This window comes from Terrapene carolina, unplaced genomic scaffold, assembly GCF_002925995.2.
Source record: "Terrapene carolina triunguis isolate 2854851 unplaced genomic scaffold, T_m_triunguis-2.0 Scaffold629, whole genome shotgun sequence".
Taxonomy (NCBI): Eukaryota; Metazoa; Chordata; order Testudines; family Emydidae; genus Terrapene; species Terrapene triunguis.
The window spans coordinates 6,153,163-6,171,518 of record NW_020664980.1 but is presented as its reverse complement, the minus strand read 5'-3'; the positions used below and the strand labels follow the sequence as shown (position 1 = coordinate 6,171,518).

The 18,356-nt window shown below is 38.5% G+C and overlaps 1 protein-coding gene across 1 annotated transcript in view; it reads right to left on the bottom strand.

Annotated features, from left to right (window-relative positions):
- Window positions 1–251: 251 nt before the first annotated feature.
- The window catches only part of MEIKIN (meiotic kinetochore factor), a 22,857-nt gene continuing 4,752 nt past the window's right edge, over window positions 252–18,356 (bottom strand). Inside the window, 11 exon segments of the mRNA XM_026659343.1 lie at window positions 252–633; window positions 4,842–4,998; window positions 5,374–5,502; window positions 6,978–7,085; window positions 9,684–9,866; window positions 11,045–11,139; window positions 13,217–13,281; window positions 13,870–13,909; window positions 14,164–14,283; window positions 15,505–15,633; window positions 17,816–17,876. Of these exon segments, the coding sequence (XP_026515128.1) occupies window positions 587–633; window positions 4,842–4,998; window positions 5,374–5,502; window positions 6,978–7,085; window positions 9,684–9,866; window positions 11,045–11,139; window positions 13,217–13,281; window positions 13,870–13,909; window positions 14,164–14,283; window positions 15,505–15,633; window positions 17,816–17,876 (1,134 nt within the window). The 3' untranslated portion in view covers window positions 252–586.

Genomic DNA, 18,356 nt, shown 5'->3' with positions numbered 1-18,356 from the left:
CTTCAGAAGATATTTTTCATATGGCAAGAGCACCACCATAAGTTAACTAGTGTCTGTTCAGAATGATCATATCAGATGCCGTAGAACAGGACTGAGGTACATGTGCAAGCTGTCTACTTGGATCACATCAACACTAAGTTTCTCACTTTCATGAACATTATTCTTAACTACAAAAAATAATCAGGACTTCAGCACCAGTTTTAAAGTTTTCATAATTTTCTTTATAAATATTAGCAAGTTGGCATATCAATCCAAATGTTTCTATTTAATACAATTTAATCACCCAGCCCTCCATGCATATTTTTTCAATTAATTGAATATATCCTAGAGAACACTGCCCGAGTCAAAATATTACTTATTTGTACAATTTTTTTAAACAAATCATTAAGAACTTCCTGCAAGGCATGTAAGAACAGGCCATTTCAAATGATGCCTCAACAACTGACATCTATAGATAATGGACTACACTATACAATGCAAGTTACACTTCTGTGAGCCTCCTCTTCTATATCGTGATCATATACTTCTGCCCCTTACAGTGGGACCTTTAATTCTTTCATTTGACTCCTGAAGAAAACCAAAGAGCTCATCCATGGTCACTGTAGACCCAGTTTTTGGTACTTGTAATAACATCTGAAAAATAATGTAAGGGTAAAAATAAGTTTGTGTGTGTAAGTTATCCCTCTCTAAAATATATCAGTCCAACAAATTCTTTAGTTAGTCTGTGGCATAACTGGTATGTATAGTGAGCCCTCTGCTGAGTGGTAGCAGGTATCAGGGCCTTACAGGTCAGCTTCCTGTTAGAGGAGAAATCGGCAATGCAAAGTTTGGGTATATCCTTAATACAACTTGTTTATTTTGCATTATATACCCCAGCCCTTGACAGAGGTGGTCACAAACAGCATGCAGGCAATCCCTCCCTTTTAAAAATCTCAGCCAAAACAGCTTCCCAGGAAGCTACTGTTTCAAGAGCTGACTAGTTAGAAAGATTAAGGAACAGAGCAAACTCTTACCTCTTGCCACGACTCCTCTAAAAAGAAATGTCAAAAAGTATTTCTTCAGAGAAAGAACGGTACTCTCACTAATAATGAGACCTTGTAAGACTATGTGCAACTGTGCCATCTGGTGACCCTCAGGATAACAGTATTTAAAATTTGTGCAGCTATTTGTTCTGCAGACATATTTTCCCTAAAAGTTACAGATCAGAAATACTGTCCTGATCCTGCTCTTATTAGTAAGTGGCTACAGCCTACATACAATAAGTATTTCTCAGTGATTGCCAGTACATGCAGAAATGTATGTGCGTGACAGTTACATGGAAATGAATTTCAGGATATGGTTCTAGGAATTCTTTAGGTGTATTCATGTTTCGGAAAGCTTAACAAGACAAAAGCTTGAAAAGACATGCTTACAGCAAGCTAACATTATTTTGAGTTTAATACCTTAAGTTTGCCTTTTACATACTTACCAGAGGCCTGAACCTGGAGCCATTTGTACATAGAATACCCCAAATGAATTGACATCTACTCTACAGAACTATGATCAGATCCTCCACAAGTGAAATTTAAAGGGGGGTGAAGGAGGATCACAGAAATAGATGAAGTGGAAGTAGACAGTATATAGAGAGGGGAAGTGGAAAATGTATGCAGAAAGAGGAACAAAAACAAATAGGATTTAAACATTTTTGTACAGCTATTAGAAATTTGACAGATTAAACACCAACAGTGTACGTTTTTAGTAAATATTAGTTTCACTTAATGTATTAAATGTATAATTACGTAAAGTTAAATATCAGTCTCTAAAACTTTTAAGTTAATAGGAGCTGTTAAGTGCTCAGTACTTTTGAGAACCTAGGTTTAAACATTCAGTTCTCCAAGTCTTATATACAGAGTCTCAAAAAAAAAAATAGACGAGTTTTCTAATGCAGTGTTTATAATTTGAAACATTTCAACAGAGCTATAACATGCCAGAGCTACAATATGAAAAAACGTAATAATCTGTTCACGGAAAGTAGGGTATTATGGGAAATGTACATATGAGGCTCAATTCTACAAGATACTGAACACACTGACCCCAATCCAGGAAAATTTAAGCACATGCTTAATTTTAAACATAAGCATATTTCCATTGAAATCAGTGCAATTAGTCACATATGGTTAATTTTAAGCATATGCTTAATGCTTTAACTTCAATGGGAATATTCTTATGCTTGACGGTAAGCATGTCTTTGCTGGGCTAGGGCCAGAGTGCTCAGTCCATTGCAGGATCAAGCCCACTGGAAGATAGAAATTAGTAGTTCTTGGCTACCACCTCCCCCCAAGGAAGTGTCTGTCAAATGAGTTTATAATGGACAGTGGATATTTTTTAAAAGATTTCACGAGTCTACTTGTGACCTGATCAGAATTTGATTTCAGATTTCAAAGTAAAGGCTACATGCAAACCCAGCCTACTAGCTTGCTAATGTTTCTACTATGAGAAAAAGCTCAAAAACCTAGAAGAGCAAAGAAGCTCAGAATTCCCCTACTGCTCATATGACTAAGCAGTTTGTAATGCTTTATAAATACTTGTACATCTTGATTTAGAATTGGATCACATTATGTTTTACAAGTGTCCCATTATTTCTGAACCAATGTTTATTTTAGTTACTTACTACCAGTTATTTTGAAATAGGTTCTGCATTTTCCTAATGCCATTGTGCACAAGATGAAAAGAGAACGCTCCCTTGTCTCTATACTCCTATATCTATACAGAGGAGTAGCTATTGATAATTTTGACACATTTTTAAAAGCACTTAGCCTATGTTCTAGAGATGATCTATGTATTCTTGTAACATGGTAAAATATAAACAATATAATCTTTTGCATTAAAAGCTTCCATGAGCCATTTTGTGCTAGTGTCTCGTCTCTGGGTTGAAGCTAAATAATGCCATAGTCCAAATGGCCAACTAGCTGTAATTAGTTTTTCTGAAAAAGTGCTTGAAACAAATAACATTCTTAAAACTAGAAGAATGACTTTAAACTTAACTACTAAGTAGAGACATGCCATCCAGTGGCATGCCAAGAAATCTGCAAATGAAAAGTTTACAGTATTAGTGAAACCAATACTAGAATATTACATCCAGTTCTGGTGTTCATGTTTTAAACAGGATGTTGAAAAATAGGGAAGGGAGCCACAAAAATTGTTTGCGGGCTGGAGAAAATGCCATAGAGGGGGAAATTATTCATCCGATCAGAAAAAATACTGAGAGGTGACTTTATTACAGCGTATAAGTACCTTCATGGTGAGAAAATAAGTTACTTAAGAGCACTAATCTAGCAGGGAAAAGGCAAAACAAGAACCAGTGTCTGAAAGCTGAAGCCAGACAAATTCTAATGAGAAATAAAGCACAAATTTTTAACAGGGAGGGCAATTAACCGTTGGAATAAACTATCAAGGGAAGTGGTGAATGCTCCATCTCTTAAAAGTCTTCAAAATCAAGACTGGATGCCTTTCTGAAAGATCTGATTTATTCAAACAAGTTATAGGGCTCAATACACTGAGTGAAATACAACTTCTTGTGATATACAGGAAATCAGATTAGATAATCTAATGGTCCCTTCTGGCTGTAAAATATAAAATGCAAACACTGAAATATAATAATTAGGTACAAATAAGCTATGACTTAAGTTACTTAAACTCAAATATATTTTTAAAAAGAACTTTCATTGTAATGTCTAAAGAAGGTAAAAGGAACATGTATGGGGTCCCAATGAGCTTATCACACCTTAGAAGATAGACCAGACAAAACTGAGTGCTTCCAAATACTCATTCCGCTACATAAATATCTTCACAATTCTCTAAAGTTCATGCTTATGGTATTTTTGTGTCAAAACATATTTTGAGAGATAGGGTGTTGAATAGATTATTAAATTAAGCAGCTGAAGTACCAGATTTAAATCTTCAGAACAATATGCCTGTAAGAGATATTACTATTTGAATTAAAGGTAGCACCTAGGAACCCCAATCTCGGATCAGGGCCTAAGAACCATACAGAGTACAGACAACTGTTCCTACACTAGAGAATTTATGGTCTATGTGTTCGACAAGATACAAGATGACAAATGGGATGGAGGAGGAAGATGCAACAAAATGGGCAGAGTTTAGCAGAAAACTAAAAGCCTCAGCTGGCCACTAGCCTAACCAATGCCAGAGTATGATTTGTAAACATCATGGCAAACGTGGGTTTTAAGGAAGGATTTAGAAAAGATATGTCAAATATTGACATGGAGTTTTATTCCCAACCATAGGGCAGCATGGGCCCAAAGTACAGAGGTACTTGAAGCATCAGAAAGGTGGGTAAGTGAGGCTTATCATTGGAAGAGCAAAGGTGTGGTAGAGGACCAATACCTTGATAAGTTGTGTAAGTCTAATTTTAATGCCCCCTTCCTGTCCGTTTTGGGGTGTAAAGTACCCATGAGGACACATGTAATCTCTGTGGACAAGCAAATGCAGAAACTGCAACTTTCTGTGGCTCTTGCATGGAGGGTTGGGTCCAGTTAGAGTATGGGGAGATTTCTTGAACCCTCTCCCGTCCTTGTGCACCTATAATGCACAGTGATTTCACTACACAGGTGTGAAAGGTGTTTCGAAGAGGAAAGCTCTGTCATTTTATTGAGCTTCCCAAATGAATCTTATGGAGAATGTCAATGCTTCACTGTTGCACCACTTAATTATAATTTTTTCATCTCTCAGATGTAGGGGGAGGTGTAGTTTTCTTTAAAAAAAAACAAAAAACAAAAAACCCTCCCACACTCAAGCAAGTATTTATCATTTGCATATGAAAATTTTCTATATTCTGTTACCTTCAGGTATTCCTTCAGGGGGATGCAATGTGTTTCTGTTTACTGGAGTTCGGTGAACCATGGAGACCCTAAGCCCTGGTGAAGTTTTAATAATAGAGCAGATTTCTTTGTTTTTTGTATCTGATTTCTTGTTTTGTGTTTCTTTGTTATGCAGAGACTGAAAAGAAGAGTGAAGCAACTCCAATTATATAACAGCTATTGACATGTAAGTGATCTTCTCATATGCCTTGTTTAAGGGAAGTTCTTGATATCAGTAGGAGTTTGTACAAAGAGGGAAGAATTGAGCCATTAGAAATTACAGATATCAAGGGATATTACTACAGAATATTAAACAGATTATTCTTGTACATTTAATGAAATACTATAGCAACAGTTCTCAAAAAATTCGAGACACTTAAAGTCAAGCATTTAAATATTTCTATCATTAAGTTCTAGTTCAACTGTGTAATATTGTAATACTCTAACTCATTCTATCATGAAACTATTAGGCCAGGGCTAAAAATTAAAAATATATACACATCAAGATTACAACCTGATAAATAGTTTTTTCTTCTGAACTCAAAGATGCAGGAGCAATTTCTTCTGAGTTTACATATGGACCCGTTGAATTTAGGAATAAGTCTTCACCAAAAGAGGCCTTGTGCACTGGTGACAAGTTAAACTACACCTCAACCAAAATATAAGCAATATCAGTAATATGTACTTAAAATTCAACTGATTTACTGGTAAGGTAATAAACAAAACTGAATTCAAATGGGCTAGCTCCTAAGTGAGAGATGGCCTGTGCTGAGAGAATAGGATTAGGAATCTCAAACTCCCAAATCACTGAAGAGTCATTGTGGCCTTGGGCAAATCATTTGCGATATGTCTACACTGCAGCTGGGAAAGGAGTCTCCCAGCACAGGCAGGCAGACAGACGTGCAATAGAGGGGCTCATGGTAGTGCACTAAAAACAACAGTGTGGATGTTGTGGCATTGGCAGAAGCTCTGGCTAGCCTCCTGAGCTCAAACCCACCCAATCCCTTGGGTCTGAGTGCAGGCAGCTAGCCCAAGCCTCAGCCAGTGCCACAACATCCTCTTGTGCTAGCATGAGTCTGTATCAGGGCTGGGAATCTCCCTCCCAACTGCAGTGTAGATGTATCTTTATGCTCTGATTTAGTATCCTCGTTATTCCCATAAAATGGGAATAACGTTAATACGTCTCTCACACGGCTTGTTGGGGTTAATAAATTTGAGTTTCTAAAGCAGGTTCAGCAGAAAAAGCTTGCTGCATTATTATATCAACACAATATTGGAGAGAGCCAGTACATCTTCCTTCTGAATAATTTGGTTCCATATTATGGAGTCTTCCTACTGAAGGAGCATCTCTCTAAAACTGTGCAGTTTATATCTCGATTCTTCTCATGTCCTGCACAAAGATAAAAACTAATGCATTAATCTAAGGAATTAAAGGTTTTAAAAATGCAATTTAAATATGGGTGGCATTTGTTTTCAACAAACATTTTTGAAATAATATGTTGGTGCAAATAAAGCTGTAAGGCAGGGGTAGGCATCCTATGGCACATTCGCCAAAGGCGGCACGCGAGCTGATTTTCAGTGGCACTCATACTGCCCGGGTCCTGGCCACCGGTCTGGGGGGGCTCTGCATTTTAATTTAATTTTAAATGAAGCTTCTTAAACATTATAAAAACCTTATTTACTTTACATGCAACAATAGTTTAGTTATATATTATAGACTTATAGAAAGACCTTCTAAAAACGTTAAAATGTATTACTGGCACGCAAAACCTTAAATTAGAGTGAATAAATGAAGACTCGGCACACCACTTCTGAAAGGTTGCCAACCCCTGCTGTAAGGTGTTCATTTAACTATATAAAATCATTTTAAAAATCAAACATTCAATTTTAACAAGTAGGTATGCTAAGAAACATCCAGTTGACTGGATTTGCTGCACAATTGTTTGTAACTTAAAAATGTGTCACAAATCAGGTAATTGCATGCATAAGTGAGGCGTACAAATTGTACATCTACTTTATTCCTAAACAATCCTAATTTATAAAAAAAGATTAACCATCAACTTTAACACTTTCAACTGTTTTACCATATTTAAAAAAAAAAAAAAAGATAGTACCCACTACTGTTTTGTATATTCATCTCACCTCTAATTCTTCTGGCTGAAAGTATGCTGTGCTTGTTAGCAATTGTCTATTTTTTTCTGTGATCAATACTTTAGAATTCATTTCCTGTTTAGAAATACAATAGAGCATGTAAACATCAAAAATACTCTTGGCAATTTCCTTCATTAGTAATTTGGGGTCCTATTCTATTCCCTTGGTACAAATGGCACATTCTGGGATTCTATTAAAATTCTAAGAAACTGATCTAAAAGGTAAAGACAAGTTACAGTTCATCCTACATTCATGTTACTTTTGTTCTTGTATTCTTTAAATGAAGGCATGGAATCAGTTTACTGCAGCATAAAGGGACGAGAGTTTACTCCTCAACCCCACGGTCAATAGATAGATTAGACACTTCTTCCCTGGCTAGTGGTCTGATAAGAGTTCTCTCTCTTCCCTGGATTCTCCAAATCATTCTGAATTAGGAAACAAGATAGAAGGTACTAGTTGTCAGTGACACCCACTAGTTTTGTTGCCAAAGCACTCCACTTCATATCCACCCACAACTTTCAGAATTAATTTAGTTTCATGTATTTGTCCTTGAGAGAATCTAATCATTTTTAAAAATCCAGACTTGTGACTTATTTTGATTTTCTGCAGCCACATGAATTCCACTTCATATGAATTCTGCAGCCACTTACTGCGGAGGGTGAAAAGTCCTCTGAACATGTATTATTCAGGCTTTCAGTTTTGAGTGAGGCATAATTCAGAAAGCCTGATTCTGATTGGTTTTGGAATTTAATAGTTGGAAAAGCCTAAACATACTGAACAAGAAAGAGGAAGCATACAACATACAAAGTGATCCAAAAACCAGCATTTGGAGGCCCGAGGCTGATGTTATTTTTAGGGTCTCCTCCCCCCCACACACACTTTGTTTTGTGAATCAAACTCAGTATGAAGAAAAGGGGGAAAGATAACCGAAAAATGTAGAAATGGTGGAAGTACTAACAACTTTTTCTGTTTCAGTTTTCACCAAAAAGGTTAGTAGTGATCAGACATCTAACAGTGAAAGTAGGAACTGAGGAAAGTTTGAAAAAAATTGGGTTTGTTTAACATGGAGAAGAGAAGACTCAGGGAAGGAGACATAACAGTTTTAAGTACGTGAAAGATTGTAACAAGGAGGAGGGTGAAAAATTGTTCTCCATAACCTCTGATAGGACAGGACAAGAAGCAATAGGCTTAAATTGCAGCAAGGGAAGTTTAGGTTAGACTTTAGGAAAAACTTCGTAAAAGTCAGGATAGTTAAGCACTGGAACAAATTGCCTTGAGAGGTTATGGAATCTCCATCATTGGAGATGTTTAAGAATAGGTTAGACAAACAGCTGTCAGGAATGGTCTAATTATTACTTAGTCCTGCCTTGAGTGCAGAGAACTGTATTAGATGACATACTGAGGTTCCTTCCAGTCCTACACTTAAATGATTTTATGCACTTTTTTGCCTATTTCTTTTCAAAAGCCATGAAAAAAAGTGTCTGGGAGCTGCAGGGAGCCCGTGGCCGCTGAGCAGCTCTGGGGTCCGTCTGCTGCCACTGCTGGCAACTGGGAGCTGCGGTGGGGCCCTGGCTGCCAGCGGTGGTGACCCCTGCCAGCAGTGGTAGCTTGGCAGTTCAAGGGTCGCTGGCAGTGGTGGCAGCTGGCCAGTTGCAGGAGGTCCCGCCACTGCAGGAGGGTCCCCTGCCGCTTGCGGAGGCTGGTTAGTTGCGGGGCTCCCAAAGTCACAGAGGTCGCTGGAAGTCACAGACTTCCATGACATAATCTTAGCCTCACTTATAGTGTCTGAGACAAACATGTTGCATGCAGCAGACCTGATTTGTTCCAAAGCATCACAGCACTGGCCTAACTCTGCTCCCATTGAATTCCACCTAATTTCTGCTGCTGCACCAGACACACAATCCTCAAGGCCATACAACAGGTCTTCCCGCAGCTCCCATTGGCCGGGAACAGCAAACTGCGGCCACTGGGAGCTGCAGACGGCTGTGCCTGCGGATGGTCAATGTAAACAAATGGTCTCGCGGCCTGCCAGCGGATTACCCTGATGGGCCGCATGCGGCCCGAAGGTTGCCCACCAGCCGCATGCGGCCCGTGGGCCGAAGGTTGCCCACCACTGGTCTAGATCAAGCTTTTTGTTAGAATTCCTAACTGTTGCACTACCAATGATCAAAGCACTAATATAGACCAGCTGCTGGCATCTTTACTACATACTCTAACACTACTCAGAGCGGGTGGTGAAGATGCCACTTGGCATTCTACACTAGCACTCAGTCCACTGGTAATGAAAGAATGGAGATGTTAACCAACCAGAAGCTTAGTATACACAAGACCAATGAGTATAACCTACACTAACCAGATTCATTTTCAGCAATATAGGGCCTGATCCTGAATGCCTTGTGCACTCAGGACACTTATGTTTCAGTGAGAGTTCTGGGTGCACAAGGAAGGCTGAAAACGGACTATCGTCTCTGTAAACGTAAGCCTAACTTTCACTGCTTCAAAGTGAATATATACTCCATTTGCCTGATAATACAGTACTTGTCATTTTGAGATTGCAGCTTTGTATCAACCTTCACAGCTTCCATCATTGCCCAGTGGAATTCTCACTTTTATCTGTGGGAGCTCTTCTCATTTTAAGCCTCCATGGGTAAACAGCACAGTAGAAATGCTTACCATCTCAATGTCTGGTTGTTTGGATGGCAGCACTTCTGCTGTCAACTCATATGATTTAGTTGAAATACATTCTGCAGGAGATACACGCTGATGGCATGAAGATGTCTCACTCTTTAACAGGCTGCTGAATTTTACTTTTTTCCGGCACTTCATGTTTTTAGGATTAGCAGTTTGGTTATCAAGCTATAATGAGATGAACAATTATACTTCATATTATAAAATGAACCCCCATTGTCAGGCTCTGAAGTGCCAGACAAAAGGATAGCACAATAATACATCGATTCTTGAGAGTCAGATCATTGCCTTACACTATGCTCCTAGGTCTAGTAAGTTATTAGGCACAGTTTAACTGATCAACGTACACAGTAGCACCTAGCCATTCAATCAGGGCTCCGGGTTCTGTTGCACTAGACACTGCACACGCACACTCCCTGCCTCATAATGCACACAAATCTAGTATTACTTACTGCCATGGTTCCAGAGTGACCCCTCACTCAGTCTCTCCATGGGCACCCCTTTTAAGTGACAGGCCCAGTGCCTACACTACTCTCAGAGTGGAATCCCATGACCTTTAGGTTGAGTCATCTGCTTACAACTCCCGTTTACCAACCATGTTTCCTCAGCAGGTCCAACTGGGCTTGGACTCTGCTATAGACTTCCCTTTGGGAGCTGTGAACAGTAGGTAGATGCAGTGACATGGAACAGTCTCTTCAAAGCCAAGCATTATTTATCCATAGGAACATAGCAATCACAGTGAAAGGGGTTAAAACAAGATATCTACGTGCCTTATTGCCTTATCTAAGCTTAAGATTTCCCTCAAATTTGGGTAGGCCTACTTATCCCTACCTGCTCCCCCCTTCTTCTGGAAGCCAGTTTACAGTCTCTCTGCAGACTGTCTCTGCCTCTCAGCTTCAGGGCTGAGGCTTTTAACAGTGTCCACTTTCTTTAAGGTTTCTTGCCTGAAAAGCCCTCACTCTGTCCCAAGATAGAGATGGTAGTGCCACCTTTGGATAGAGACGACGAACAACAAAAGGTTTTTACACCTGTATTGTCAGTTAAGCACTAGTAATCAGGGTTGTCTGAAGTCATTGTCTTTGAATTCTTGCAGTTGTGCAAAAATCACCCAGGACTGAATTAACTCTTTGCACCCATGTAACAGTCAGCAAGCTAGAACACCTAAAAGATACAACTATCTCCCAGGTTCTTTACACTTACCATTTCCAAAGACCTGCTAAAATAATTGCCTTCAAAAACATTCAGGAAACACAGCCTCTGTCAAGATATTACACCTTTTTTAGTTCTCCTAGTGATATCTGGGTGCTCAAATTACAACAAGGTATATTAATCATTAAACCCCTCACCTGTCTCTTTGGTCTTGTAGGTAATGAAGAGAATGTACTGATTTTTATATCCGGAGTTTTTTCCATAGTAGACACAAATCTACACACTTGTTTTCCTATGATGAAAACAATGTTTTTATTGGAGAAAAGGAGCATAGAGGCTCTCCATCCCTACATTGTAAATTATCCCTTGAAAGAGAGAATCAGAGATCATGCCACAAAATCCATATGCAGAGTTTGCTTCTCTTGCTCCCTGATTTTGCTCTATTCCTGGTTCAGTGTTTGGTGGGAGAAGTTTAGAATGCTTTTCCTCCTCGCCTGTCTCCCTACTGCTCCCTCTGCTGCTGCCCAGCTCTGCACACAAACCACAGAGCAGGGAGCAAACACTGTATAAGTCAGGAAGGAGCCTCTGATTGGGTCTGCCTGTGCTGCTATTTTCAGCCCAAATTAACCAGAAAAAATTAAGCAGTTTTTTGGACCATGGTCAAAACTGCAAAATTAGTTGGAATTCATTCAGAATTTGAGCTATCAGGAGCCACTCATTATATTAATAGGAGCCTTCACCTTCAAATACCACAAACAAAATAAAAAAACAGGACTCACAAAATATAAGACTTAGCAGTCTTGTACCTGGCTAAATTAAACTTTTTAAAATTTTTTATACATAGGGGAAAAGTAAGAAATTGCCTTTTTCATTGGACACTATGTGATTAACTGGTATGCAGAGGGGGTTTGGTTTCCCATAACAGTTGACTGGGTGTTCTGGATGAAATCTAGTTCTCTTTCCGGAAGGGGTTTTAACAAACAGGTTCCCTTCCCCGTCCTGCTCATAGCAAAGCTCAGGCTTTGAGAGAGATAATGGGTCAGGCACAAGCCTGGCTCTAATAGGGAGACCTGGGCTGTAAGTTTCATATGAAAGATAATGGAAGTTTCTATGGTTTTGCTTATAGATAGCAAGAGATTTGCTAGCAGCAAATATTGTCAATGGCCAGCGATGGGACACCAGATGGGGAGGGCTTTAAGTTACTACAGAGAATTCTTTCCAAGGTGTCTGGGTGGGCGTCTTGCCCACATGCTCAGGGTCTAACTGACTGCCATATTTGGGGTCAGGAAGAATTTTCTCCTGGGTCAGATTGGCAGAGACCCAGGTGCGGGGTCACCTTCCTCTGCAGCATGGGGCACTGGTCACTTGCAAATTTAAAGTAGTGTAAATGGTCGATTTTCTATAATTCAAAGTCTTTAAATCAGGATTGAGGACTTCAGTAACTCAACCAGAGGTTATGGGTCTATTACAGGAGTGGATGGGTGAGGTTCTGTGGTCTGCAATGTGCAGACTGTCAGACTAGGTGATCATGATGGTCCCTTCTAATCTTAAAGCCTATTGGGTCTATTAAAAACAAAATTTTACTGTTAATAGACCTTCATAGCTTCTTTTCTGAAATTTAAGAACTATATACACCTCTACCCAGATATAACATGAGCCTATATAACACAATTCGGATACAATGCGGAAAAGCAGCGCTCTGGGGGTGGGGTGGGGGGAGAACGGGACTGCGCACTCCGGTGGATCAAAGGAAGTTCGATATAACGTGGTTTCACCTATAACGCGGTAAGATTTTTTTGTCTCTCGAGGACAGCGTTATATCGGGGTAGAGGTGTAGTTATTTTAGATTTTTTTTTAAAAAGCATTTAACCTCAGTGCTACTTGTCTCTGCCAGAAGTTAAATACAGTCAAAAATAAAAGCAATGAACTGCTTCTCACCTACCCCCTGCCAATAAGACCAATAAGTCAAACCCCTTTCCCCACCAATATTAGCTCTTATGAGCCCTTTCCTTCCAGTACATTCATTCAGAGTCTCTATATTCCCTAAAATAATCCTTCCTGCGTGCTGAGATCTTTCAAACCACACTGAAGTCACTGGCAGAGAAGATTAGGTGGCAAATTAAAGTAAGCAGTTATCCAATTAACTGTACTACCAAGACTTGCTGTCTTGAATAGCAATGTTCCTTATTGGTTTTCTGCGTGGGAGAGGGCTAGGCTGTCACTAGGTTAGAGAGGATCTAGTAAGACAGAATTCTTTGGGAATCAGCGTAACTGGTAGCAGAGTCCAAATAAGTTTAAAGTGGAATAAAAGAAAAATCTAACAGACAACTAATTTGCAAGTAGTACAACTATTTTAGGCCATATTTTACCTGCTACAACTGTTGAAACACTCATCAAGTCAGAAGAATCTTTTATGCATTTTGATGGTGACTTTCTGATAACAAATTAAAATTCTGTTATAAGCATCTTAAAATTTAGACAGCAAAATATTTACAGAAAACTAATCATACAGATAGCTCTAAACTTTCCTCTTCATTTTTATCAAAAAAGCTTAGGAGTTCAATTACATTTTTCTAATGTAATTTTTCAGACAAAACAGCTGATCAAATGAGTCAAATACTTAGTTTATCAAATCAAGTAGATTAAATTATAAAATCCCTTCATAGTTTTAAAGACCATAGAAAGCAAAAAAGTCACTGAAATCAAAAATACTATGTAGTGAAATATATCCAGAAGACAATAGAAAAATGTAAGTAGTGTGTAGTGGAATCAATTAAAATCCAAGAAGGTAGCTTGTTTTAGTAGACATTTGTCTCAACCCTGCAAACACTTACTCACCCACTTATCTTAATTGATCAGTCCCACTTAAGCCATTGGGGCTGCTCAGAGTGAAATCAAGCAGGGGCACAAGTATTTGCAGATCAGGACATTAATTTGCATGTACGGGACAAAATAAGGATACATGTGTGTTTTGTAGGTTTATTATTAAAAATTAAGTCAAATTCTCTGCTTTACAGATTACCTCCCCATGTTTTGGTCTTGATGACCCTCTGAAATGGGCTCTAAAAGACAAGAAAGTTTAAATTTAAAGATAGCTATGAAAGGTAGAGGATATCCTACTGCATATTAATATTTATATAAAGTGTATTATAAACATGAACATTAAACTTGGTGCTATTCACTACAGTGCAGAAGGGCTTTTCCAATGAATTAACTAAAGCAAAGAGACTTACAGGGTCTTTCTAGAGTGAACTCTATCTAGTTTTAAATTAAGTGAAATAAGCATTTGAAATAATTTAATATAAAAAGCAGTTACCTAATATCTCTGAAAGATTTGAAAGCTGCGGCATCTTATCTATGGTCACTGCTTTGCTGGTGTCCAGGAGAGTAGAATTCTTATATTTGAGAAACCCCTCAGGATTGGAATTATTTCTGTCTGAACACAGAAGATACAGTTGGAAGTTGCCTTTCACTCTAGTTAATTCTGTTACCAAATTTAGTCTATAATGTAGACCTGTGATGTTTGTAAACTAAGTCCCTCATTTAGGGTGACATACACTCAAGTAGATAGGGAGCATTGTGAGGTCCTCTGCCAGCTGTTGCAGCCAATCTCTTCCCTACATACCTTGCAGAAGCAAAAACCCATAATTTTCTTCTTTTTTTTATATAAGAACAGCTGAAATCTCTCTGATGCAATATAGTAGGTCAGTGTACACTGCAAATGCAAATTTTAACCCAGGATCTCAAAGCATTTAAAACATTAGGCCTAGACTGTCAAAAAGCACAATCTGTAGGCTTATTCTGGCCAATAGCACTTGAACAACATGGATTCGTGCCCACAAAACAAAGATCAGACTTTTGACCATTTAAAGCTATGGTCTTTGAGAAGGCAGAACGAGTCTTTAACTAGATAGTGAATACCAAGTGTGATTAATAGTCTAACAGATTTTTTTGCGCATCAAGGCAACATGCAGTGTCTGATATAGGGAATGGGATGCACCAGAACTAGGGGGATCTTTCAGCATTTACATTGTGCTCCATGTTTAAATGTTCAGTGTCTTTATTTTGCTATCCTATGCTGACACTTGTCAGAGTGGACATCCTTAAAGGAGTACATATACATAGAAAAGTAAAGTTTTGTTGCATATGTTTTTCTACTGTATACAAGTTCAAAATATCTTTCCCTTTGATTTTTTTAAAATGCTCACTTTACCTGTTTTAGTCCCTAGTTAAGCTTTATGAACTTTAAAAGAAATCTGATTAAGTCACTGGGCTAGATCCTGACCCTATTCTAATTGCTGTGCATTGCTCAGGCCACCCTATCCAGACACATTTTGGGAGAGGATGGGGATGTGGCCAGAGCATGCTGTGCTCAGCTATCTCCAGCTAGTACTAAAGCCCCCAAGGAACCATTTCTGCCAGCCTTTAAAACTACTTCAAATTATGCATATGGCCAGTCCGCCCCTAGATTGGAGGATCGAGCCCCTGTAGATCCTGCAATGAGCACCACCTGGCTCAATCCTGAGCTCTGACCCAATGAGTGAAAGATACAAATATTCATATACAATAGTATAATTAATTATATCTATGTGTCTTTCTACACCCATCAAATCTTTCTACATCAGGCTCAAAATACAATTTGAAAATTAAGTTTTACCTAAACTGTCTTCATCCCTGAATATTTCAGGTGATGGGCAACTGTTCATGCTATCAGTAGACTCTGTACTGGAATCCATGTCCAAACAGTGCAGTAGAAAGGTAGAGACACCTGTAGGCAGAGTCATTCCTGTAATTTAAGAGGAAAAAATGGTTGAAATATTGCCAATGGACTATCAGGTAAGGGTATAAGTTCTGATCCTGCAATGAGCTAAATATCTTCAATTATTATGGGTAGTTTTAAAAAAAACCAACATTTTAACACAAAAAAGTACAAACTGAAACCTGGCTTATGTTGTAAGCCTAGAAACAATCTTTATTCTTTAAAGGAAGTAGGTGTCTCAAACTCTTTTCATGCAAGATTCATCCAGAGAAAGAGCCTGTAGGTTAGGGTCAACTTAAAGGGGACTCTTATACAAGCTCACACCGCAGCAGTGCTCCCGGTGTAGTCATATATACTGTCCTTTAAATGAGATACTAAATCTATAGTAGATCCCTTCTGGCAGGGGTCTAATGGAAGTCTAGGTAGAGTCTGAATATCCCATGGTACTTTTCAGTAGATTAGGGATAGTCCTGATTAACAGGCCATCACTCAAAACTGTTCTTCTAGACAAAGGACACCGATCTATTAGAGTAGCTAGGTAATCCTCCCAATGACATATTTTGGAGACTGGCACAGAGCTTAAACATGTTATCAATTATCCACCTAAAAACCTCTCTGTGTAAATTAACTCCCAGATGTAAGCTAGTTACACAAGAGACTCCATTCCCTTGGGTATAGCCAGAGCTGGCGCTAGGCATAAGCAGACTAAGCAATTGCTTTTAGGGCCCCAGGCAGCTCAAGGAAGCCCCCTATTATGTATGGGGGGGATCAAAAATATTCCTGCGTAGGGTCCCCAATGGGCTAGCATAGCCTCTGGGTACAGCATAATGGCTACCTGCTTAGATCATCCTGTTATATTCAGTTGGCCTTCTTCAGTACACTTAGAGACTCACCGAAAGGCATTATTCAAGTTCAAGGGTTAGAATTCTATCACTTTAGGTTTGTATCTCGTCACACTGTTGTCTGGGACACTTGACTACACCAGAGGTATAACTGAACTGAAGATTGCAACTGGAAAGATTAGGGAAAAATTGGACAAAATAGATGAGGGAAGACCTCTCTTCCACCTAAACCTCAGATAACTACAGCCAATCTTAAGAGGCCAAGTAATACCTATCATTAAAATGCCAAACCATAACCATCAGGACTACATTCCTATATGCTCCTGGAAAGTTAAGAATACAGAGAAAGAGGGTTTTTCTGAGAAGTGTTGAAGATTTTGTAAGGAGAGTCTTGTTCATAAATGAAGGTAAAATACATTTGCCACTCAGAAGTACTTTGTAACAAAAGTTGACCAAACACATGTTGGAATCAACAGAAGTAGAAACCCAACCTGGATTCAAACAGCATGTACTTTCTGAATGTAATATGCAGTGTTGTAGCTATGTCAGACTCTGGATATTCAAGAGACAAGGGGGGTGAGGAGAATATCTTTTATTGGGCCACCTTCTGTTGATGAAAGACAAGCTTTCAAGGTCATACAGAGCTCTTCGTCAGGTCTGGGAAAGGTTCTCAAGCCCCTCACAGCTAAATACAAGAGCAAACAGATAGAAATGTGTTAACTACTTGTGCTAAACTTGTCCAATGCCTGTTCTTACTTTCAGGTGATGTTGTAAACAAGAAGCGGGCAGCATTATCTCCTGTAAATGTAAACAAACTTGTTTCTCTTAGCAATTGGTTGAATAAGAAGCAGGACTGAGTGGACTTGTAGACGCTGAAGTTTTACATAGTTTTGTTTTTGAGTGCAGTTATAGAACAAAAAAAATCTAAGTTGCACTTTCACGATAAAGAGGTTGCATTATGGTACTTGTATGAGGTGAACTGAAAAATACTATTCCTTTTATCATTTTTACAGTGCAAATATTTGTAATAAAATATAATACAACACTTGTATTCTGTGTTATAACTGAAATCAATATATTTGAAACTGTAGAAAAACATCCAAAAATATTTAATAAATTTCAATTGGTATTCTATTGTTTAACAGTGCAATTAAAGCTGCGATTAATTTTTTTTAATTAATCGTGTGAGTTAACTGATTCATCAGCAGCCCTACTTTCTGAATGTAGGGCAGTCTGAACTAGTACAGGAATAATGCACAAGTCAAATCTAAGTTGTACTGTAATAGCAATATTTATAGAACTGTCCTTTAATTCCAATTTTTAAAGTTGTATGTATTCTATATATTAATAGCCTAAAATGTACTCACCTGAAGTAGTCTCACTGTTTCTCAAACTTTCTTTACTTTCAGAGCTGATATGCAGAGATTCCTAAAATTAACAAGGGAAGACGCAGATGAAAATAGTAACAAATCTAGATCAAGAGATGTATCAGATTTGTTCTTATGTTATCAAGGATTCAAAAGAAAAGCTTTGAGAATGATTTTCTTGCAATAAATTTGTCACTTAGGTTTACTGACGATTAAACCTGCCAGCGCCAAATAGCCAATATAGTTGTATCCTACTGTTTTTCATGCATCATTAGGAAAATTGCCATCCGACTTATTGTTCTGAATCTACTGTTAGTAAAAGTTGGTTTTATCCTAATTTTTTGCTTGGATATAACTTCCATTGAAGGCCTTCTGCAATCAAGGAAATTTCTACATAAGCAAGAAGTGCAAATATATGAAGCAAGAGAATAAACAAAACACACACCTTCTAGTATCAGAGGGGTAGCCGTGTTTGTTGCTTTTTACAGATCCAGACTAAGAGTCCTGTGGCACCTTATAGACTAACAGATGTATTGGAGCA